This window comes from Eleginops maclovinus, chromosome 19 (assembly GCF_036324505.1).
Source record: "Eleginops maclovinus isolate JMC-PN-2008 ecotype Puerto Natales chromosome 19, JC_Emac_rtc_rv5, whole genome shotgun sequence".
Taxonomy (NCBI): Eukaryota; Metazoa; Chordata; class Actinopteri; order Perciformes; family Eleginopidae; genus Eleginops; species Eleginops maclovinus.
The window spans coordinates 11,391,010-11,416,955 of NC_086367.1; the positions used below are offsets into that span (position 1 = coordinate 11,391,010).

General features: G+C 40.1%; 2 protein-coding genes across 2 annotated transcripts in view; one reads left to right on the plus strand and one right to left on the minus strand.

Annotated features, from left to right (window-relative positions):
* Nucleotides 1-453, minus strand: part of LOC134881349 (KATNB1-like protein 1) — a 49,115-nt gene extending 48,662 nt beyond the window's left edge. Inside the window, exon 1 of the mRNA XM_063908616.1 lies at nucleotides 327-453. The gene's annotated coding sequence lies outside the window, so the exon portion shown is untranslated. The remainder of the gene's footprint in view (nucleotides 1-326) is intronic.
* A 13,310-nt stretch (nucleotides 454-13,763) lies between these two features.
* LOC134881352 (thrombospondin-1-like) lies at nucleotides 13,764-22,520 on the plus strand. Its single transcript, XM_063908620.1, is given in 23 exon segments — nucleotides 13,764-14,193; nucleotides 14,291-14,374; nucleotides 14,672-15,231; nucleotides 15,355-15,433; nucleotides 15,596-15,685; nucleotides 15,781-15,890; nucleotides 16,193-16,318; nucleotides 16,660-16,753; nucleotides 16,855-16,882; nucleotides 16,884-17,023; nucleotides 17,118-17,294; nucleotides 17,391-17,564; nucleotides 17,655-17,935; nucleotides 18,020-18,238; nucleotides 18,344-18,451; nucleotides 18,856-19,015; nucleotides 19,123-19,241; nucleotides 19,439-19,673; nucleotides 19,783-20,010; nucleotides 20,096-20,367; nucleotides 20,482-20,579; nucleotides 20,684-20,823; nucleotides 20,919-22,520. Coding segments are annotated over 22 exon segments (3,510 nt in total). The 5' UTR covers nucleotides 13,764-14,193; nucleotides 14,291-14,310; the 3' UTR covers nucleotides 20,927-22,520.
* Nucleotides 22,521-25,946: the final 3,426 nt, after the last annotated feature.

Below are 25,946 nucleotides of genomic sequence, written 5' to 3' on the forward strand. Positions count from 1 at the left end.
AGATTATGCCATTAATACGGCTGTGACTCACAGACCTTTACCTTCTTCTCTAGATTTCTTGATGAGCTGTCAGTGATATGATCTTGGTTTGTTTGGAAAAATCCCAGAGTGGAACATGTATATACTACAGTCCAACTTGTCTTAAGGCTAATAGAGACAACATTATAAAGGCTGCTGACAAAGCTCTAAGTAATCCTGTTCGATTTTTGTTTTAGGTCCGGTCTGCCAGAGCATTATTTAGAGCTTAAGCCGTTTTGGGTTTTCAAACACTTCAAATGTCAATGCCGAATTCTCAAGTGCCAAGATCAAATTTCAACATCACAAACCTTAATCCACGATGGGAAGATGTCCTCTTCCTCTCGTCTCTATGGGGCTGTTTCCTGAAAACACACGGTTCTTGTGTTGATTGTCATCTCTCTTCGTACTTTTGTCAATTTCCTGAATGGCTCTGTCAGTAGTTTGTCATGGTCATTGCATAAAACCACCTGGTGAAGAGCCTCAGTTACTTGAAAGTCCCCACATGGCTCCATCTGGCTTGAGTTTTCCTTGATGGACATTTTAAAGTTCAGATATATTTAGGACACAGTTTACAGCTTTGTTGTAGCCGTGGTAACCCATAAACTCAACAGTTTCAAATTCCCCAGTAGCAGTCAAACGGTCGGTTTAATTATAATAGATACAGATGCATCAGCCAAGACTGCAAACGTTTGTCAAATATTATGAAAGTTGTAATTAGATTACAGTGATTTATGGAAACTAATTGGGCTCTGTTGTCATTACTAAGATTAATGTTGTAATGAACTAATCCTTCATGATACATTGACTTCTTGATGTTGGCATAACTTGTTCAATGTATTTATGTGTCAGGATACCAGTGAGGCTTTTTGAGGACATTGACTCTCAATCTCAAAGTGTTTCAATTAGGTGTGTATGACTTTATTATTCAATCAGGAAATACCAGATTAAACTTTATTACCATCTTTAAAATAAATAGATCACTTGACAGTGTAGATATGGAAACAAATTCGTGAAAAGTGAAATATGGGGCCTTTGAATTTTTCTGCAGGGCATCTAAGCCCTACTAGCAGCTTTTCTTGGCCGAGTGTGTGACCCCTGCAGAGTCTGGAAAACATATATCTCTGCAAGGGGGCCAAGTAAATGCTGCTGGTCATTGCTGCGGCCCAGCAGGCAAAGCACCCCTATGCCTCACAATGGGAGAAACACAGGAAAGTGTGAGTCTCAAGACTTCAGCATCTGCAACCTGATGGAAGCAAAACACTTTGCTTATATTTCTCCACTCTCCCTGACACAGCACATTGCCATTGGCACATGCCTGTTGCTGTGAACGACCTCCAATGGAGTATCACACATAATGCAGGGTGTAGAGAAGTGGTAGCTGGATATGAATAAATGTGTGTGCTTGAGAATGGCTTTATTGAAGACACTGCTCTGTATCATGTAATGTTAAAAGTCTTATCTATAAGCAGTTGGCTCGTGCCACATCTCCTTTCAGCAGATGACAAAACTCCCTCCCAACACTCACAGACCCAGATGTGTGTCAACACAAGATTGGCACCATTGCATGGCTGCAGTGTTTCCTTTAGCCACACAGGGCTCGGTATCTCTTACTTATTCGGGATCAGTGATGTTGGTTCTGGTGTGTAGTGTGGAAAGTCTCTGAGCCTTTTGATGCGAGTATCAATATTAAGCTGACATTTCAGAGGAAATATCCCGAATAAAGTGACACAGGAGTTGACATTTTTTCCCTGGCACACTTCATGTGCAATCAGTGCTGTGCAAGTAAAGTTGTCAGTGAAACCAAAAGGCTTCAGTGTGGATCGCGGGGCAATTTCTGATTGATTTAGCAGTCTTCATCAGCATTTAGAAGACTCTGATGAAAAACGCTTTGACCTTTTTGAAGATTTGGAACAATACTCATCCCTAGCCATTTGCTTAAAGCTCTATGGATGGAGTTTTCTCTTCCGCCTGAATTCATCTGCTAAAGAAATTTCTCTTTAGACTTTTGGATATGGATCTGTATCATGAACTTGCACCAAGGAACCACGCTGCAAAGTATATTCAGACAAACTGGTAGGGAGCACTGAGACAGAAAACGTGTATATATATATGCTAATGTTGATCTGACAAGGGCCATAAAACAAAGAGGTACAGTAACATATACTGTAGCTAATAAGCCTAAATAATCACGTGGAATAAGCCTTTTAAAACCAGCAGGAAGTCAGGGGGCAAATGGAGGAATGTGTCCCAACATGTGTTTTTGTTTAGTAGCTCTATCTGTTACCTTTCACTAAAAGTAAAAGACAGTGATTACACGGATTCCTCTGCGTCAACCTGCATCAAGATTTATTGGAATAAATGTACTAAAACTCTCTGTTCACTGACTTTAAATTTGATTCATGTTTACATTACACAAGCAGGCAAAGCTCCTAATTGGAAAATGTTGCATGCACCTTTCCGGTGACTGGTTGTAATATTTTGCCCATGTGCAGAACAAATCACATGGCCAAATATGCTTCCGAACATTTTTTTTGGCACTTCATCACAGATGATCTGATTGATTAGAGGAGCTGCAGTGCTTTTAGTAGCATGAATTGAATCGAATTGATGACCTTCTATGAGCTGTACTTTTTCCAAAGCTGCAACCGCACTGCTGAGATAACACTATTCCTAACTTGGTGATAAACCCCCTTCCCCCTTCTCCTTTTTTTTTCTTCAGGGGAAGCCTTTTTCTCTAGAGGCATCCAGACTAACACCCTCTCCTCACTTAAAACGGCCACGTGGAGTCTCCATTTCTTCCCCAGAGACGTAGCTCCGGCATGCTTCAGCTTTACCGTAAATGCACAGACATGACAGCAAGAGTTATAACCAGTGGAGGGAACCTCCAAATTTGTGGGGCATGGAAAGATCCGAACAAGAGCAAAGAGGGGGAGGAAGGGGTTCCCGGCACTCCTAAGGGTGATGGGCCAATATTTCATTCCCCTTCTTCTGAGAAATGACCAGTTTTTTTTTTTGAAATCGTGTGGAAAATACCTCAGATTCTTGCTTATTCTAGTAACTCTGGTTAAGGGTTCAGCATGTTCTTGTGTTCTTTACTTTTTTTATAACACACTTGTGTGACGTGTTTGTTTCCAATACCCCTACCACACCACCAGACACAATTATGATCCGAAAGCTGGAAAGATTTCATGAAGGTATTTATTGACCGATTATTGGGGAAATTTACAACACATGTGGAAAACACATGGAGTGGGAATTTAACACCTTTAAACCTGTACGTGTGAAATGACTCTCAAAATGTTTGTTTTTTTTAAATCCCCAGAAAACGAACAAATGCTTTGTGGTTGTTACTCGAAATTAAGCTATTGAAAATATTTAATAACATTATCCTTAAAGGTGCAATTTGTAGTATATGGCTAAAATTGTATAACAATCAAAGAACATGACCAACTGAACAAGGAGGTTCTAGTGTTGATGTTATGACAAAGATGTTTAAGTAGAATGTTGCAGAGATATCTACTGAAATTAGTTTGCTTCCTGAACTGAACTGTATAAAGATTACATTCAAAACTACAGAAATTAGAAAACGGGTTAACTGGACTTACGAAACTTCTGTTAGCATTTAGCAAATATCTTGAATTCAGCTTTAACAGTAACAGATTTATCACAGGGGATTACCAACTTTTATTTGCTGCCTTTACACAGGTAAAAAGAAAATTCCACCTATGACACAAAAAAAAGCCCATAACTGTGTTTTAATCTAGTGTTTATCCGCATTTTCAAGTGCTACCTCTATATCAGCCCACTGTGAACTCAAATTGAATTAGCCCAATCAACAGACTTACGTAATGTAGCACGGATGGTAGAGCTCCTTTTAACAAAAGTGCCACAGCAACGCACAGATGGGTAACATCAAATACAGGCCAAAGCCACACGTGTAGATTAAAGAACAGCAGTGTCATTTTGACTTGATTTCATCACTTTGTGGATTTGTACATATACTCACCCTGCTGTTGGCTACTAGTACACTTTTCTTTTAAGAAACTGATTACTGTAAATGTGTGGACATAGTAGTGGAGATGAAATTCTTTCCCCTACTTTTTTCTGTTTTAGGTCCAAATAAACATTTTTTAAAAATCAACTAATCTGTGATGTTTTATTCATTATGTACATAAATCAGAGCAGTCAGCCGTTCAGTGAACATCTGCCTGTGCTGGCGTGTCCCGTATTACGAAGGACTGGAAGTGATGCACATTCCCTCTGAGACCTCTGTTGGACTTTAGACTTGATATCTTTTCACAACATGCATGTTGCCCAGATTGCAGGCAGTCCACCCAGTGGTCTCAGTGACATGACGTACAACAACAACCTATAATTCACGCTTGTAATGTACTTTTATGGACTTGTAGTTGAGAACAGTCAGAGAACAGAAATCCATGAGACGCTTGACTGGGAAACGTTTAACAACGCCATGCTCTTAAGTAGCACCTGTTGATTTTGTCGGGAAACTCAGAAAATACCCTGCTAAATATATTAGTCTTCTAAATGGATTCACGCCAGGATATTAAATAAAAGCCATCATAAATATTTTTGCAACAACAAGACACTGAAGGAAACAACCTCAAAGAAATATAATGTTGATTTATTACCCAATATCTGGGCTAAGCTCTATATTTATTGCACCGCTGTATTTTAAATAGAGTGTGGTGGTTCGGTGATGTTAAACCACCAAAAACCATCAGGTGTGGTCTGGTTAAGTGCCCTCCTGAGCAACCAAGACAACACGAGGCTACACTTGTTCCCCAGGGCTGCTACTGAACATCATCAGTTCATCAGTTGGCATTATCACACTCATATTGACTTAAGCTGATTGTAATGATGTTACAGTAGATGTGTTGGGACCATCATTTACACATTGTACTCAACCCATTTGGCTCAATGATTCTGATTCATGTTAAATTGTCTGCAGGGTGTATCTCTCTTATCAGTGTTATAGAGTAACAAAAGCTAAACCACGCTGGGCCAAAATAAAATTAGACCTTTCAACAAGCCGTAATAACTCATCTCTATGCGTATGTTATGCCTATGGATGAGAACCTTCAGCTTCCAACAACCCCCTGCAGCTGCAGCTCCAGGATGAACACTAGGGAAAGTGCAGTGATAGATTATCAAGATGTAGGGACTAAAACAGTAGTCAGCACTCCCTTTAACTGCTCTCCAAGCTGTTAGAGGCCCTTGCAGGCTGGATAGTAACAGATTCAATTGAGGAGGAAAAACGCCAAGAATATATCTGTGTTTTGGTACATTCTTAGGCAGCATTTCCAGACTCTGAAAGGAGCTTTGGTGAGGCTCGGAGACTGCACTGGCTCAGTTTATCCAAAGTACAGAGGCAATGTAAAGATTCCCCAGAGATGGATTATTAAAAAAGTAGGAGGTAAACGGAAAAGAAAATGTTCTAATCATTTCACGTACATCTCGAGTGAGGGTCCATTTGAGAATGTTGTATAATTCCTTGCCATAGAAGAAACCATTTTGAGTAAAACTTGGATGTCTTAGAAACTTTTCATGTTACACTTGGCAGACAAGTAGCCTTTGAGTGGGTGAAGCAAACCGTCTTTATCAAGCAGAAAGAAGATAATAAAATAAACTGCTGCTATTAATTAGTTTTTTTTTTCACTGTGACCCCGACAGACTGTTCATTCGTTTCCAGGAGAAGAGCAGTGGAATGGCTTTAGATGGCACACTTCCCAGAACACCGTGGACACTGACTCTACGCAGCCACTGTTTTGAATCAGCTGTAAATACTGCATGGTACATTTACTGACCTTAAAAGTGATGCCAACAGGGGGGAAAAAACACCAAGTTAATGCCACAGAATTGGCATTGGCAATATGTTTGAATAGAGTTTAAAGGTTGCTTCCATCTCCGAATAAGGTCATGCAGTGCAAGCTGGGACACTCATGCCGAAGTGTATAACCGATACAGACTTATACCTGACTGCAATAAAGCTACTGGAAAATATTAAAGTCCCAGCTGGTTCTGCTCAGCAAAAAACATCTGCAAGTATGTAAAGAATTCCAAAGATAGGGCAGCTTTTGCATCATAAAAAAGATTTGAATCAGTACACAACAATAGTCACCTGTAAAAGAAATGGAAATGTCACTTCACTGTCAAAACACCGCCATTACATTGGGGATGAAGAGTTTCAGGTCCACTTACATGCCTCAGTGGGAGATCGTCTATGATCTTTGCAAAAATCTTTATCGATTTTCAAAGCGCGCCCTGAACTTGATCTTCACACCCCGTTATCTTTGAGCACACGTGTGTAAGTCCTAACACATGGGAGGCCACTGGGGCTCATGCATAAAACTCCACAAAATCGTAAAGATGTGTTGCTAAAACAGCATGAAGGAGGAACTTGTTGCTAGAAACATTGTCTATTACTTTACTCTAAATACATCTAACACAAGGCATATAATATATTGCAAGAGCTTTAACCCCTTGAATCCACTTGACCTCTTTTATTTCATAAGGTTGCTTTAAAGTTGCACTGATCGAAATGTTGGCAATAGCAATAGAAGAAAATACTGAATGGTTATAGTGAGGAAGGCACATATAGCTATCGCCTGATGTTGCAGGGAGTTTGTTTTTTCTTTTTTTTGGTTTCTATGGCCCACATTTTAACTTTTTTGATCAACCGTCAACAACGTTTCCAGCTGCAGCAAACCCTTCTATTACCCGTCATCTACCATACAGAGACTGAAAAGGTTAGCAGCAAGCCTGTGAAGAAAGAAGAGCATTTAGTAGATTTGTGAAAATATGCTGGCTTCAGACTTAACCTAGCTTTGTTAGGTTAAGCAAATTTTAGTTGTTTAAAAATGATCTTATTCAACACTGTGACCTCTTCACTCTGTTCTTTCTACGTACTCAAGCTATGAATTTCACAATGAGTGAACGATTCAAACTTAAGACCCAGTGTTTATAGCCACACCCATCTATTGGAAATATACGACATTTCGACTTCCCCATACCATAACACTCTCATTTCCAGTATATTTTCCCATGTTTGGTATTTTGGGACATTGGGATTTCCACTCCACTAGAAATTAAAACAAATGTCTGAGGGTTTGAACAAAGTGTGTCTGCACTGCGTGACTATAGGCTGACACATTGTTTCAGTTGGGTAAAAGAAGACACAGGATCATTTTTTAAAATATATTTGCTTTCCTCCTTTTATTTTTCAATCCGGTCGATGAGTATATAGGTCAAGGGCCAATCAGTTTAGTTTGCACAAGCTCAGCACTCTTGTGAAGAGCCAAATAAAATAAAAACGTTGGCTGTTTAACATTACGACATGGCAGCACTGAGCAGCAGGACTCCCTACTTAACTCCATGAAGCTGTTTTGACAGAATTAGACCATGTGCCTCATCACTAGCTCATGATGCCATGGGAAAGATGCAAAGTGGCACACTGTACTGGCTGTGTAGTGTTGTGTTAAAAATGGCTGTTTAGTGTTTGAAAAGGTGGCAGCCCAGAGAAGCTTGGCCTCACCTGGCTGCCATCACTAAAGGCTGTTTTACTATGAGTTTAATATCCTTCAGGGTCCACATGAAGCGAGTATACTTCCTAAAATCGGTTTGGAATTTTAGGACAGAGCCAAGGAAAACAGGGGCTCATAGCAAACTAAACTGTAAATGTGTGTGTGGGAGGATGAAATAGTGCCATTAACTTTAATTTGTTTTGTATAGCCCAATGCACAATATCAGTGAGCTATTTTCTTTAAAGGGTTTTATTTTAGGAATTGTGGGAGAGCCGGGCTCCGACGGTGCTGTGTAAGAAGGGTTTGAATGGGATCTCTTCCCTCTAAAATCCCCACAGTGACAACAGACTTATAACCACGTAGTAGAAGTGTTGAAAGTTTACATGAACTGAAGAAATATTAGTAATTCTCAGGTGGTCCTCCCTAAAAAAAGAACAATGATTCAAGACATTAGTCTAAATCTGTTTATGCAATAGACTAGATGTCTTCCAAGTAACTGATGATTTCAGATATAAGAATCTTAGTGACTAAACTGAACATGACTCAAACTTTTATCAAGATAAAACCTGGAGCCTCTTCACTTGATAGCCAGTCAAGGTTAGCAATTAGCTAGTGAGTGTTGTAAAGCATGTATCCACTTACTGTAACAGCAAGATACATTTACAAGAAGTTGGTGGAGACCGAAAAAGAGGTTGAAAAGTTCACTCACATTTGTTGGTGGGTCAGAATTATTACTCCAGGTGAATGTTATTCCTTGTCTGTTGGATGTGGAAATAGGCAACTGTTTGATTACACGTTAGCATCTTTATAAACTCATTGTCCCCCTTTACTTTATGACCCTGTGCACAATGTTGTGGAAATAATCTCTACCTCTTGCCTCTCACTCTTACAGTATATTAGCCTGACCTGGTATTTTCTCAAAGTGGATGAAGTAATAGCAGTACTTGTCGAACCATTTAGAAACACTATGAAAAAAGTCATTATCCACTTGTGTGGTCATCAGAGACTGAAGTGTGATAAGCCTCAGTTCTTTCACAAAACAAACACTTGCTCCTGCCGCTTTTTAAAAGACCTTTAACATTCCTGCATACAGCTTTTCTTCTTACATTCAAGTGGCGTGTGGTCTGTCAGCTCATTAGTCAAAGGTGTGCATTTACCTGGAAAAATGTTGCAGAACGGTAGAGAGCATTTACCACCATCATTCAGAAGACCAGCAGCACTCTGTGCTTGTACAACTGGCATGCGAGGAGCACCATGGATGACTTGGTGTCAGTCCGTAAACACTAAGCGAATACCAGCTTTCAGAGCGTCTGTCCAACATAATCAGACTCTGACATCACTTGCCGGAATCAAGCAGACTTACTGCTACCAATTAATCATTTTCTACCATGACAACATCCAAGGATGGTCCAACTTAAAGCCACCACAAGTGAAAAGAAAATGTGATCCCATTTGTGTTCTTTGCAGTGGCTGTTTTTCGCATTCTCTGAAACTGAAATCCAAAGTTCTTTGTATGTGTAGCTTAATATATCAAACATGATTGATTGATGGTGCATAACTGCAAAATATTGGAACATATTTCTACACAGAACATTTTCAGGATTATATGTTACCACAGGCCGAGCAGGTTCTTTTAATGCTGTTTCACAGGACATAATTGTTCGCCATGCTACGCCAGCTCCAAAGCCACCGGTAATATCCATATTTCCCTTTTTTATCCCTCCGAGGCCAAGTGTGGATTACGATCAATGATTTACAACAGACAACAGGTCCAAGTCATTTTAGACTTCTGGCATGCGCCGTACACAAAACAGCTGAAAGAATAGAAATCTGGCAACACACTGCTTGTCTTTCATAAATGATGTCTTTTGATTCCCAAATTCCCTTGGAAGAGCATGCAGCCACGCTGTGAGATTCGACTTTGTTACTGATACTAAAAAAAATGTCACACACAAAGTTCAATATAGTCCTGACCATACTGGATTTATACATTATTGTCAGTGACTTTAACTCAAAGCAGCAGTTTTCCCAAAATAAAAGAGGATTAATGATTAGTTCTGACCTTTGCTGGTGACCTTCAGATTCTTTAGTGAATCATGTCTGTGAATAGTATCCATATATGCCTCTTACTCACTCTTTCCGCTTTCACTATTTAAGGAGTTATAATTTTCTCCCAAAAAAACATGACTTACCCAAGCTTGCTCTCCCCCGGGGCATGTTTTGTGGCAGATAAGAATGCTGAGTTTAAACAAGGCCCACTTGTCAAATAAAAATGGTTAATTCACGCTACGCCTTCAAACACACCTTTCTTTTGTAACAATACTATTCTGCTGTTAGAAACTACAGCTGCAGGGGACATCTCAATGGAGCCAATCCAGGTTACTGGTGGCACAGACTTTACATATTTGATGTATTAGTCATTGCAATTGAAGGTAAAATTCAGGAGGAAGTCCTAACCTGTCTGTAAGATAACGCTGCCTTGCTGCGTCATATCATAAACTGCCCATCCTCAGATGTTGTTCCAGTTCAGCGTGCTGTTACCATGCTGTCATAAACACAAGACTGATGCAGCTTTACAGATGGAAAAAAACATTTTGGGTTAGTTTTCCAGGAGGGCAGAAATGAACTTAAAAAAGCCCAGCAAATAGCACAGATTTAGCTTTTAGAAAACTTAGAAATCCTGAATATAACTCTCTCACTTTCTCTTATTTCAGTGCAACAATCGTTTTTACATGAGATTTGCTTTTCTCGCTAAAGTGCCCATAACAATTGTTAAGCACTCAAAAAAGCTACCATCTTTACCACTAACAGCGCTGAGGCTTAGTTTTATTTCATTCCTTAAGCACTTAATTGCCTAATTACCTTGTGTCCTCTAGCTGACACATGCAAAAGGGCAAAATCCCCTTCTATAACCCCATATTTTGGTGAGTGTCTTAGCCTACTACCCTACAATTGTCGATCATCCAGCTGGTTCAACCATCTGAAGCATGAAGCAAAGTAAAATAGCAATGTTTAATACAGTGCAATAATAACTTTGGTCTAATGTTGCCATAGAATTCTTTCTTTGTTGATCCGTATGTCGGTAACACTCCTTTAGATGGGGTTTAGATGTTTTGAACTCCTGTTGCCAGTTGCAAGCCTATTTGAGGACGCATTTTCTTTGTATCAGTCCACCTCATTAAGAATTATCTCTGAATGTGCCCTGGGGAGTCCAATTTTCATATTAGAGGTATCAGGTCTATCAAATCTGTTTGTGCAAATCACTCAGCCTGAGCATGTTCAAGATCGCCTGAAGACTTGGAGTTAGAGAAACATCTTGGGAAATATATTTGTTTGCTTTCTTGTCGAGAGTAAGATGATAATATTGATAACACTTTGTCTCTGCAAAGAATATATATTTTTGGACCCTGAAGACAGTTAGCTTAGCTTATTATGCCATTTCCCAATATGTCAAGCTATTCCATTGAGCTCAGTGAAGGTGTCTATCAACATGTTAAACCCTTTCTTTCTGCTATTCTATTGTTTGCATGGCCAAGGTAGCTACTGTCTCTCATTCTAACCTTATGTCCACCAAGGAAGTTATGTTTTGGTTTGGTTGGTTTGTTTGTTTGTCTGTTTATTGGCAGGAATATGGAAAAAATTACTAGCATGATTGTCATAGCATTGGCCAGGAGAGAACCCATTTCATTTTAGAGTGCATGCATATCAGGGGGCAGAAACACACATTATTTTGTACTTATGAGATCCCTTTTATTTTCAAGATATGTCAGTGCTTCAATCAAAATGACTCTATAAACAAACATCAACATGTTTATTGTTTAAAACATAAAGTATTAAAGATTTGGAAACTATGCCAGACAGAAATGTAGTTATGTAAATGTAGTACAAACTATGAAGTTCATATTTTCCATATTCGGGTTTCATCTTATCCTGTCAACACACGCAACTACATGATGCATTCATTTTCTGTTAGTATTAAGTGTTTTATCTAGAGCCCATGCAGGAAGGAGCAGAGAAATTCTGCGATTAAACACAAATGAGGTCTCCCACTCACTAACAAGCGTATGCAAACGCCCCCAGTTGGAAACTAACACCAGGGAATACACTTAGAGTAAACACTTGCTATCTGTCTCTGCTGTAGTTTTGGCTCACTGTAGCGGGTATTCATCAGAGCTTGGCAAGTCTCTGCACCTCCAACACAGTCTTGTCAGTAACATCTCCCACGCTGTGAGCTCATGGTCACGCCCACTGCGATGTGACCAGTCACACCTTCCTATGATATCTCCAAAAATGTTTCCCATGAAACCAAGTACTCTGATCCCACCTTCATCCCATTTCACAGCCATGAAGCCGTTTTCCATATGAAGGACAGTTGGAGCAGTAAAGCATCATTACTGCCTCACGACTTCCTGCAGGCCTTTGGTTCACCTAGGTGAGCCCTACACGCTGTAAATCCTTTATGTCAAAGAGATCATAAAAAAATCAGAGTTCCTGTGGTATGTGTACACTGGCTATAGAACAGGTATCCAGATGTTGTGTCTCGAAAAAGTCTGAGGTCCATATATCCAAACTATTTTTAGACAGTCCCCTCGATTTGAGAGGGAAAGTCGTCACAGCAAGTACTCACCTCTGGGCTTCCCTTCCCTGTTTTTCCATAAGTCTTTTGTCTCTGTCACACACTCACCTTCTTTTTTAACTTCCTTCTTTATCCACAAGTTTGCTTTCTGACGTGATTCAAAGAGGCAGAAAAAAAGCCCAAATGCATGTTTGGTCATGGGGCTGACGTGACAGAAGTCTGTAATGAGGAATGGTTTTGGAAAGGAGAAAAAGAGGTTATAGGTTAAATTCTTAGCCATAAATATTAGACTTTATCCGGCTGGTGATGTCATGTTTTGAAGGAGCAAATGTTTGAGTTCATGACAATTTTAAAATAAGATTTAACACCCTGTTCCATTGAATTGTATAAAAAGTGGTGGGATTTAAAAAAGTAAATTAATTGATTATCGTATTGAAATTCTTGTAGTTGACAGTATTTGAGTATTTTCATTTTCTAACCCTTAATAACCTGGATTCAGAGACATCATTTTACACTTTTTGAAACATTAGAAGTTTGTTTTTAGTTCATTTATTTTATTTTATTAAGTTTATACTTTCTTTCACCTTTAAAGATTTTAAGATTTTAATGCCTGTACACTTTGCTGCTGCAACAAAATAATTTCCCAATTTGGGATCAATAAAATACCTATCTAGTTAACTTGCGGCTCAACATTTCGAAAAAAGAAAAGCTTCAACAAGATTGTAAAAAATGAACAAGTGTTTCCAAATGTTGTTAACCGTGGACACTTCTCAGAGCCAGAATGTACACCCTATATGGTTTAATCTAATTAAATACTAAGGTTACAAATAAGTAGAAAGGTCCTATTTACAACTACACGCTTAGACATAAGAACATTTCACACACACTCACATTTGCCCTTTGACCCTTTAGAAGGGGCCCAAACCTAGGGGTTTTAAGCAAAAGCAAATCATTTTATAGAAATGCTTCTCATCCATGTCATATCTTAGGCTTTTAACATAAACATAAAATGATAATATGGATTAGATGTTTGGAAATCCCCATGATCCTTTACACACACACACACACACAATAAAAATCATTCTTTTTCACTCACTTTTGGAGTTTATTCTACCTATTTGCTTACTTTTAGCCACAAATACACCATTGTAATTTGTTTTCCTGAGTACATTTCAAGCTTTAAAAAAAACTTGGTGTGGGCATGTATCTGTCCTTATAGTCCTCAACCATTTCTACATTTTACAATTATACAGGACCCCAGAGACTCCCTCATCTAAACTCACATTTTAAGATCAGTACATGGCATTCATTACTCAATGAGTCCCCTGGCGGCCAGACTAGGGAAAACATATATTAAAAGCACACCATATTAAACCAGTGAAAAGTATGTTAAATGCTCAATATGAGCTGGAAATAATACATAACTGTAGGGTTATGGAATATAATTTAATCTTTTATATGACTTTTAAATCCACTCATAAGTGGTTTTGTATTACCAGTCTACCCAAATAATTGGCCAACTTACTTTAGATCATATTAAAAACGAATCTATTGGCCTATATATTATTTCTTATTTTTATAAAATGACAGCTTTATAAAATTAAGACTGTTAGACGAATCAGTAGACTTTTATTATTTGACCGGAAACTACCAAGACTTGGCTCTGGAGTGTGTATAAGGATTTTTGTCCGGTGATGGAAATAGGGCTCAGGAATGCATTTTTCCCCTGAGTGTGTGCGTCGCGGATGTTGCTCTGACTGGCTGTGAGGTAAGAAAATAAGTCCGTCCCTATTTTCTCCAGCAGTTACCCCATTGGGCCAGCCGGACTCCAGGAATGTCCTGAAACTGTTTAAATAGTAGGAGTATCGGTAGGATAAATCAGTAGAATAAGTCTAAGCAACGGAATAAATCTTGGACAGGAGCTCCGATAGACCTCGCAACTATCTATATAAAACTAATACGCTTGTAAGAGACTTGAAGGAAGAGAAACGGGATACATAATCGGACAATCAAGGACTTTTTAAAAAACTATTTTTAGAGAGTATTTTCATTTTTAAGGTTCGTAGACTATTTTCATTATAATGATTATATATTGATGATGATGCAGCCTAGATGTGTCCCGTAACGGCTTGTTTGGTATTCTTGGTTTCAATAGGGATCACTTGAGATATCGACATGATGCTGTGTGGCATCTTCTTGCTGTTGATGCTTTGGAGCTGTGAAGGGGCAAGATTGGCAGGTGAGGATGGAAAACGTTAACTTAATACTCTCTTTTCACCTGTAAAAAACTTTAAGTAAGTTATTCCATATATAAAGTAGTCATTACTGCAGGGACTTTAACAGAAACTATGATACTTTCCTTAATATTAAAAAATATATATATATATTAAGAAATCTGTATTTTTGTAAAGTTTTGTTTGTTTACAGTAAATAGTTCCTACCTTATGACTTTGGGGTTGCTTTGTTTTTTTTTCATGCACACTTATATGAGAAAACGTTTTTTTAACAATGCTTTTTTTCTTTTCTTTGACCGCAGAGAGCCCAGATGATAACAGTGTGTATGACTTATTTGGTCTGGCCCAGGTAAGCAAGAGACACAATGGAGTGAGTATAGTGAAAGGTGCAGACCCCTACAGCCCTGCATACAAAGTCCTCAACCCAGACCTGATCCCCCAAGTCCCTGACAGCTCCTTCAGGGACCTCCTCGACTCCATCCAGGCTGAGAGGGGCTTCCTCCTCCTGGTCAACCTGAAGCAGTTCAAGAAAACCCGGGGCAGCATTTTGACCATCGAGAAGAGCGACGGATCCGGACCTGTATTTGAGATCATCTCCAATGGGAAGGCGAACACGCTGGATGTGGTCTACTCCACCTCGACCCAGCAGCAGGTTGTGTCCATCGAGGATGCAGATTTGGCCACCGGACAATGGAAAAACATCACGCTGTTTGTTCAGGATGACCGGGTGCAGCTTTTTGTTGGTTGTGAGGAGATCAATATATCAGAGATGGATTTGCCAATCTCTAAAGTCCTGTCCCCGGAGGTGGCAGACATTGCCAAGCTCAGGATTGGAAAAGGAGCTGTAAGGGACAAATTCATGGTAAGTTACATAGTGTTTCATCTCAGTGATGAAAATAATAATGTTGTGCTAACAGAATAAGTAATGTATGAAATGATTAATTAAATTACATGTTTTCTTAACTGGAATGTATTGTCCCTTCAGGGAGTGCTTCAAAATGTGCGCTTTGTCTTTGGAACAACTATTGAAGCCATCCTGAGAAATAAGGGATGCCAGAGTGGAGGTAAGTCTTGAAACTAGATCAGATATATTACTTTCTGTTAACCATACGAATACTATTCAAGTGCAAAATAAACAAATGTCTATAATGGTACAAATTGACCAACTAATTGTGCATCAGCCAACAGAAATTAATGTGTCTATTTCTCACTTTCCCCCCCAACAGCTACTTTAACTGATGTCATGACCCTGGAAAACCCAGTCAACGGCTCCAGCCCTGCCATTAGGAGTGATTACACTGGGCACAAAGCCAAAGGTGAGACCTCTCCTCCCCTTACTGTGTCCCCTTTCTTTTCGTCAGTTGTAATCTTTAAGCAGTGAAGTCATTTATTGGACTCTTCTTTTCTTCAGATGTGCAATCTGTCTGCGGCTTCTCTTGTGACGACATCACAGGCATGTTTAAGGAGCTCAAGGGACTCGGTTTGGTTGTAAAACAGCTGACCTTCGATCTGCGCAAAGTGGTAAGAGCCATCAGGTTGTCATTTAGTCCTTCTTTACCCCATCTCCATCTTCCCCTCCACTTTCCATTTCACACGTTCCCAGTGCGTAGCCACTTGTCGCTGTAATGGTAGTCCCTGGCCAAGTCCTTAATGAGACCCATGTGAATACACAAATATGTTTGGCCGTCGGTTGCATTTGTACTGCTCCACTAGCTTCATGCAATGTCATAATCACGGTGTCGGTCTGTGATTCATTTGTATTGGAACTTTGGCGCGGGAAGTTTTCCATTCTGAACAACTCTTTCTCTCTCTTTTTCCTTTAGTCTGAGGAAAGCAATCTAATCAAAAATCACATGAAAATTCGTAGTGGCATTTGCATCCACAACGGCATCGTGCACAATGACAAAGAAGAATGGACTGTGGATGGCTGCACAGAGTGCACCTGCCAGGTAAGTGTCCTCACACCTGCTGTAATGAAGTGATAATGGTGTTTATGTTAGAGCCAAATCGCTACTGTCTTAATCATCAACACTTGAACTAGCAACAAAGCAGCAAGAGGCAACATCTAGTGAAGGTTGTGTGATTAGTTAAGTGTTAGTGTGTGAGTGTTGATGATGATTATGTTTTATATCATCACAGCAGGAGTGTCATGTCAGTGATAAAGATAACTCCATTGGGAAACATATCAATTAGGTTTGGATTAGCACCAGCGAAGCCTGTTTTCTTGTAGCCAGCCAACCAGTGAGCTCGGTCATTATTCTTGTACTAATCCAACTGTTCCTCTATCCAGAACTCTGCTACTGTGTGTCGCAAAATCTCCTGCCCTCTGCTCCCATGCACCAATGCCACTGTCCCCGATGGAGAGTGCTGCCCTCGCTGTGAACGTAAGCTTTTTTTAAAGTCTGCACGTAACCTTAACCAAATTTGGTTGAATTCCTTCTTGATATCTTATCCCCAAGGTAACTTTATGTCTTCCCTCACAAAGCAGGCGACGAAGCAGAGGATGACTGGTCCCCCTGACTGGACACATTGTTCTGTGACTTGTGGTCGAGGCATCCAGCAGCGTGGACGTTCCTGTGACCGTATTAACAACAACTGTGAGGGCACCTCTGTCCAGACCCGTGACTGCTACCCCCAGGAATGTGACAAACGCTGTAAGTCACTCTGCATTCTTCACAAAGCCGTTGTGATATAAATTATTCTCTGTTTGAGATCATGATTAATTAATCTTGAATGCTTTGCTCACAGTCAAGCAGGATGGTGGTTGGAGCTTCTGGTCACCCTGGTCTTCATGCTCTGTGACCTGCGGTGAGGGGGTCATCACCCGGATACGCCTCTGCAACTCCCCCACACCCCAGATGGGTGGCATGGACTGCCAGGGAGATGGACGTCAAAACGAAGTCTGCCAAAAGTCCCCCTGTCCTAGTGAGTTTAATTTCAGTATCAAAGAATATAAATAATTTAAATGTGTCGTAATTGAAGGGAGGATACTGAATGGTTTTTTTTTATGATACTTTTAAGTCAATGGTGGTTGGGGACCTTGGTCAATCTGGGACACCTGCAGTGTTACCTGTGGTGGAGGATTTCAGACCCGCAAACGTCTCTGCAATGATCCCATCCCCAAATATGGAGGAAAGGAGTGTGTTGGTGATGCTACCGGGTCCCAAATGTGCAACAAAAAGGCCTGCCCAATTGGTAAGCATTTATGATTTTACTAATGTTAAATAAATATGTCATTATTCACAACAGATTGCCCTTTTAAGTTAAATGTATTTTTCTCTGCAGATGGTTGCCTCTCCAGCCCGTGTTTCACTGGCGCAAAGTGCACCAGCTTCCCTGATGGCTCTTTCAAGTGCGGCAAATGTCCTCTTGGCTATACTGGGAATGGCGTTGTCTGCAAAGACGTTAATGAGTGTAGAGTGGTCCCTGATGCTTGCCACACATTTAACGGAGTCCATCGGTGTGAAAACACTGAGCCTGGTTATAATTGTCTGCCCTGCCCTGCACGCTTCTCCGGTCCCCAGCCCTTTGGAAGAGGAGTGGAACAGGCAACTGCTAAGAAACAGGTTAGAATAATAACACGCTCTCTGTGCGTGTAGCTAATTGGTTAGCTGTTTGTCATTTTTTAAATCCCCTGTTATTTTCTTTAGGTTTGCAAACCCCGTAACCCTTGCCAAGATGGTAGCCACGACTGCCATAAAAATGCAAACTGCATTTACTTGGGCGTCTTCTCCGAGACCATGTTCCGCTGCGAGTGCAAGCCAGGATACGCCGGGAATGGCAGAATTTGCGGAGAGGACACTGATCTAGACGGATGGCCCAATACTGACCTTCTTTGTGTGGAGAACGCCACCTACCACTGCAAGAAGGTAGCCAGACCCCACACGGGCACAAATACAAAATGCTATTTTTACCCATCTTCACTCTATTATTGTGATGATTCCATTCTTAACCACTCCTTTGTTCCTTTTTAGGATAACTGCCCCAACCTCCCCAACTCTGGACAGGAAGATCATGACAAAGATGGCCTGGGTGATGAATGTGACCATGATGATGACAATGATGGGATCCCCGATGATAGGGTGAGTCATGACATCAGTTTATTTTAACCCCAAAGTGCGCTTCCCTCAGAGACCAAACATAGCAATCAGCAGCAGCCATCTTTCCTTTGGGCCATAGGAATGTTAAGTCTCTATGTTTTTATGCTTTCACCAGAGAGTGGAAAACATGTAGCAAAGTACAAAGCCAGAATTGAAGATGAGGTGGCTTGTTGCCCATAATTCTTATTGTGGATTTGGAAAGTTGGGCAAGCAAAATGCTGTGGTAAAAAATAACCATCTTGCTTGCAGTGGAATATCACATTCCAGCACAAGTTTGAGAAAAAACAAGCCATGGAAAGCAGATGTGTTCCTATAAATGTAATTTATATGGATAAGACCCATTCAAGTAATTTAATTGCACTTTTGATATTTCTCTAAACATTTAGGATAACTGCCAGAAAGTGTACAACCCTGCTCAGTATGACGCAGACAGAGATGACATTGGCGACAGCTGTGACAACTGTGTGCACGAGGCTAACACTGACCAAACTGACACTGACAACAATGGAGAGGGTGATGCCTGTGCTGTTGACATTGATGGCGATGGTAAGTGGTTTTCTACATATTGTATGCAATTTTTCATGCCCTAACTTAGTCTCAAAAAGTGTTTACACAGCCCAGAAGCCTAATATATGTATACTTTGATTTAACAGGTATTCTGAACGAGAATGACAACTGCCCATATGTTTACAACGTGGACCAGAGAGATACCGACAGGGACGGGGTGGGAGACCATTGTGACAACTGCCCTCTGGAACACAACCCTGATCAGGTAACGTCAGCTCTTTTTATTACAAGCCATCATGGGTGACCTAGATTGATCTGCTTTAACAAGGGGCTATATTAAATCACTAGCACCTCTCATATTGAAGCTGGCAAAAAACAGTGAAGGGATTTATTTGAAGTGAGGACAATGGCCTATAGTTTGAATGGGAAAACTCATCATAAAGGAATTCCGTTCTCCTCCAGATTGACTCTGACTCAGATCGCGTAGGAGACCAGTGCGACAACAACCAGGACATTGACGAGGACGGTCACCAGAACAACTTGGACAACTGCCCTTACATACCAAATGCCAACCAGGCAGACCACGACAAGGACGGCAAGGGTGACGCCTGCGACCAAGATGATGACAACGATGGCATCCTTGATAACAAAGACAACTGTAGGCTGGCATTTAACCCTGATCAGCTGGACTCTGATGGTGAGTTACTCTCTCAATTGGCGTTATTTATCTGACAAATAGTTCCTCAGCTCATTGTTTGTAGCTATTGTCCATCTTTGTAATTACCATGTCTGTGTTTTCCTCTCAGGCGATGGTCGGGGTGACATTTGCAAAGACGATTTTGACCAAGACAATGTTCTGGACATCCACGACGTGTGCCCTGAGAACTTTGCCATCAGTGAAACAGACTTCCGCAGATTCCAAATGGTTCCTCTGGACCCCAAGGGCACCTCACAGATTGACCCCAACTGGGTGGTCCGGCATCAGGGCAAGGAGCTGGTGCAGACTGTCAACTGCGACCCTGGCATTGCTGTTGGTACGTTAAACACAGACAGACATCTCACTTCATGGACACAAAGAAATACAGAGCCATTTCTAACCCATCTTTGATTTTGATTCAGGTTTCGATGAGTTCAGCGCGGTGGACTTCAGTGGAACATTCTTCATCAACACGGACAGAGATGACGACTATGCTGGGTTCGTGTTCGGCTACCAGTCCAGCTCACGCTTCTACACAGTGATGTGGAAACAGATCACACAGACCTACTGGTCCCACACCCCCACAAGAGCTCAAGGCTACTCTGGCCTGTCAATCAAAGTGGTCAACTCCACCACCGGGCCTGGTGAGCATCTGAGGAATGCCCTGTGGCACACCGGAGACACCCCAGGACAGGTGAGAGAACATTTATTGACTTAGGGTAGGAAACGTAATTTAAAACAATGTTTGACGCTTGTCTCATGTTTGAAGCTTTTTCTAATTTTAACCTTTATAATTCATCCATTTCAGGTGCGCACTCTGTGGCACGACCCTAAGAACATCGGCTGGAAAGACTTTACTGCCTACAGATGGCATCTGACCCACAGACCCAAGAGTGGACTCATGAGGTGAGTTCAATGCATCAGGAGAATGCCCTTTCATTCAATTACAAATCAGTGTAATATTTATCAAAATTTGAAATGGGCTCATCTGATTACATTTTCTTCTACAGAGTGGTCATGTATGAAGGCAAGAGAATCATGGCTGATTCTGGAAACATCTACGACAAAACCTATGCTGGTGGGCGACTAGGCTTGTACGTCTTCTCTCAGGAGATGGTTTACTTCTCAGACCTCAAATACGAGTGCAGAGGTAAGCACATAAACCTGCTTTGACAATTTAAAAAGAGTGTTCACATCACCTTAGACTCTCATTTTAACATGTTTTCTTTGTTCAATTTCTTTCAGATACATAATTGGAATTCAGACTGAATGAATATATATAGTACAAAACCTGGATTGATATCAACTTTTTTTATTTTGGAAACTGCACATTGGAGGAATGATCAACAAGTGAGCTAATGTGAGGTAAACTGACCTCAGGACTATAAGCCAAATGAAAGAACTATGATGATTCTGCACCAAACCTAAAATTGCGAGCGTAGCTCTGCTCCGAAGAAATTTGCCCTCTCACTCTGTTGCTATGGTCAGCATTGAAGGGGGGGGGTATAGATTTTATTGCTTTGCACACCTGAATGGTTGGAGGTTTTCCTATGCGGATGAGGGACCAAAGGGAAGAGTGTTTTATGTTTTATTTTTTTTAAGTATTATTATTTTTGAGCATTAATATACATCTGCTGTGGACTCAAAGATGCTTTTTTAGTATGAAGAGAGCAGTAGGAGGACTTTCTTAGGCCGGGTTTTATATACCCCTTGAAGGAACTGTTGAGGGACCATGGACAGTATGGACTGACTCTTACTATCAAAGAGAGTGAGTGATGTTGTGTGTTTGTGCATGTGTTCCACCCAAGAAGCATAGTTATGAAGACAACCACGTCAATTTTTAATTTTGATTTATATCAACGACCCATCACCCCACCCTCTCGCAGACCTCTGTATATCAGGTGTCATGGCTTAGGGCTGGCCCAAAATATTAAGCTTCTCAGGAAAGAGCACAAGAAGAAATGATGAGAGCACAACATTCAGGACAGTACAGGGCCCTAAAGCACAGGCACTGACCACTGCTATGGTATAGCAATAATTAGCAGATATTATGCTAATACCTCTAATTTTATTGAATGTGTCAAGGGACGTAAACAGAGAGGGCAGGTCTATTTCCTGCCATGAGTAAACCATAGTATGTTTGTATGATTACACATTTTAAAGGTTTTAAACCTCATTCATCTCTGCGTCCTTAAATGTTGCTTTTTTTCAATTAAATACCTGCTAATGGCGAGATGAGGCGATTCATTTGTCCGAAACAGTAAAAATTGTAAGGATACTGCACAGTGTGCATGACTGGTGTGCCTGAGCAAAGGTAACCCTTTATGTACAAATATTACCTCATTAATTCCTTTTGTATTTAGGCTAGCAATAGACAAGAATCATTTGTCTTAGCAACAGAGTATAAATTGGTTGGCTTCTTTTTTCTTTTCTTTTTTCTTGACTTTAGTATCATTTATATGCTGTATATAAGATATTTTTGTAGAAGCCCAAGCAGGATCGTAAAGGATTAAAGAAATGTTTTCTTGACTATGTTTTGCTATATGTATTTCCTGTGCGTTTGTTTTGATAAATTATTTTGTTATTTCATCTGTGTAGATATATGCTATTTAAATAATTTATGTAGAAGCGAAGCCTCATATGGAAGCGTTTATGTCTGTATAAACATATTTGCACACTGACATGAGGACGTCGTTGTTATTTTTCATTTTTTGTATGTTTTTTTTTTATTATTAGTGAAGCTTTTCTATAAACTTTGTACTATAGTTTCTACCCAAAGTGCTGTTTATACTCCTACCTGTATTTTGTAATGTCAAGTGAATAATAAACACTTCAGGATAAAACAAATCTTAAACAGTTTCTTTCTTCTTTGGCAAACACTAAGTTGAATAGTCTCGAGACTCAAGGACTTCTTTCTCAGGGATTTTTTTTACTGCAGACTGACTCTGATAAAGGTCTTCTCCCTGCAAAGTAAAAGAAGTGGAGCCATGATGTGTCGAGCAACTGGAATCCATTATTGACTCTGATGGAGCCTTGGAGAAAGGGAGTATCTTTGGGAGTCAACAGCAGGAAAATTCAACATGAAGTATAACCCACTTACAAAGCTCATCCATACAGATCTGATTACACATTACACAAGCTCGCCTTACACCTTCAAATGACAACACTCCATGCAAGATTTAGACTTGTGGGATTTTACACTCTCAAGTGATAAATTCACTGTCTTTGGGGATGAAAACATAGGACTGTTCTTCACTCTTGCCAGCAAGAATGTGCATTTAAATTCCACAGTTTTCATAAAAGTGTCCTAATAAAACTTATCAAAGTGGATGAAGTATCCATGGACTGGGTTTGCCACTCGCTGACTGTTATGCAAGGGTATATCACCGGCAAGCAGGACTCAGACTGCTAATTTAGATGTTTCACAGGGCCTGGAAAGAGCTGTAATCTAAGGCACCAGTGAGGGTCGTGCCAGAAAACCCAGACAGTCTCAGTATGCCGTGGTTCTCTTTACATTAGAAGTGACCTCATTCTGACCACACTGAGCTCACTGTGTTTCCATTACCCCAAATGAGCAGCATATTGTCCCTATTGAACGTATCTTGTGTAAATTACATAAATGGTTTTAGTAAAAGGACAAAACTGATACATGTGCTATATGTCAATTAAATGGTTACGAAAAAGCATGATAAAAGTATTTTAAGTGGTGTCAGTCTGGAAAGTGCTTGTGTTTGCTCTTTTGGACCTGTGCTGAGGTGTCTGTTGAGATCTCAGTACAGATAGTGCTACATGTCTCACTGATAGCAGGGCCCTTGTTGGGGTTTGACCTTGGAGGCTCACATGTCCAATATGTTTTTAGTCCAGAGGAATGTGAGATAATTCCTGTCGTTTAGAGGAGGTCAGAATGTGTGAGTGAGGTGAAGAGAGAGCCAAACAGGCCTTTAGGTATCTATTCTCGGGACAGAGAAAAGCAGGTCTGAGGTCAGCCAGGTGCAGACTTGCAACTCGCACTGTGCAAGCAGGATAACAGTGTCAAAAGCTGAATAAATCTCCCAAACAAACCAAAAAGCATCCTTCTTGAAGTTGGTCATCTCAAGTGGAATCCTGTTATTTTAAATGAAAATTAAGCTGGTAAGAGGTCACACAGGGTTAAAAGGATCATACTAATCCGACACACTCTGAAGCAGATCACTTATAGAGGCGGGAATGAAAAGAATGCCCAAGTGGATCCTTCTTTAACTCCTGTGGAGCACACATCATCTCTCTGTCCTCATTAACAACCACACCCAACAGAGATATCTAGTATTTTATCAGAGAGGTCTTAACGTTAATGCAATATAATGTGTGTACTTGTTAATGGTTGTAGTAGAACATCCTGCGGCCACTGTACCCGGTTATTAGATTTAATGACAGCAATTTACTGTTCTCATCTGGTACTTTGGTTAATACAAAGGGTGGCCCTGCTGCTTCTGTTTCCTCATGCAGGGCCATAAACACAGATAAAAACAATAGGAGACAATCCAGATGCATATTGAAAACATGGAGCCAAATTAAGATTAAAAAAAAAAAACAGCTGTCATTTGTTTTGCCAAAAGTTAAGACTTAATTGTTTCCAGTTGTGACACATTGTGGACAATGTTTAAATGTTACCTCCTGGGTAATTTTTAATTTTTTTAACTAGGCAATTTTCTTGTTTGTATGTGTGTATTTATAAAATACGTAATATGATGTGTCTGTAACTATTTACACATGTTGTGTATTTTACTGAAGCCAGTGAATGCTGAATGCAGAAGTTTGTTTTGAAAGTACATTGTTTACACTTACACCAAGTTGCAGAGCTCATGCTGAGGCGCCAAAGCTTTCCTTCTGTGAACTGGGGAAGGATTTAATCTTTAATTTGTTTTATACATACCAGAACATTTTGGACGGATTTTTAACATTATCTATCTCTCCCCGTGTTTTATGTTTCAATGACATAAGGTATAGAAAAGCCTGCTTAATTTTTACATCCAATAGTGCTGTTTTTTATAGTCAAACTCTGACTCAGACATTAGGTCAAGTTGCTGATTGGCTGGGGGCGGGAGTAACAGGTGTGTGTGTGTGTGTGTGTGTGTGTGTGTGTGTGTGTGTGTGTGTGTGTGTGTGTGTGTGTGTGTGTGTGTGTGTGTGTGTGTGTGTGTGTGTGTGTGTGTGTGAGAGCATGATTAGTGCTTTGCTGGCTGGCCATCTCTGGGTGTCACTACGTAATTGCTATAAATGCGACTAAATAGTGAAAATAAAGTGGCTGAACAAAGTGATTTATAGTCGCTGTTAGTTTAAGATAAATGTCGTATTTTAAGACTGATGTGTTTTGGTATACATTTTTGGCTAAGCTAACAGCTGCTGACACTTAGCATCTGTGAACCGGACTTTATTAGCGCTAATGCTAATCTTGAACTAGCACTACAGTCTATGATTTCATCCGACCCTGTAACTGCAAAGCTCAGCCGCACATCCGCCAGCAATATGGGACGGACTCCATTCCTGGTGAGACAAGTGGTAAACAAGACCCCTGAGTATGAGTATTTAAGAGGAACACTTTATTAGATGGTCACATTCATCGGCCTTATATCTGTGGACTCACGCCCATCGGTGTGAGCCCCACAGTATTTATGTGTATTTTTAATTGTTAAATGTTTGATAAGGTGCATGGTTAAATGTTTCTTTAATGCACTCTAAAGGAAAAAGAGTACAAAGAGTATTTTTTCCCCCTTGTTTGTGTTATTTTATTATCTAAACTTCTGACAACAACTCTCCCACATTTAAAAGATACATTAAAAAAATATTAGAAATATTTTCATTTAGAAAACTTGTTTGACGAAACATATAACATCCCTATTTGCTGGAATAACCCTTATTAGAGCTTCCGTGAGTCTTGGCATCCTGTGTCAGTCTGTCACATTGCTGTTGGGTGCCTCAGAAATTAGCTGTCACAAAACAATTAAGGTGGCTCGTGATCATCCATCTTGATATTGTTTAATTCAAGATGAGTCTTGTTGTTTTCATGGAGTTATTTTCCACATCCTTCATTACTTTGCATTCACATAGTCAAATACATTTACAAAACAATGAATTTTAAATGAATGTTCTGATTGTACGATTGTTTTAGATTTAGGATGTGGCATTTTGTCAGTGTCGTTTTCAAGATTCAAGATTTTTTGTTGCTACAATATCGTAACGCAGTTATAATTGTATGTATTGTGAAAGTAATAATCATAAGTTATACCAGACACA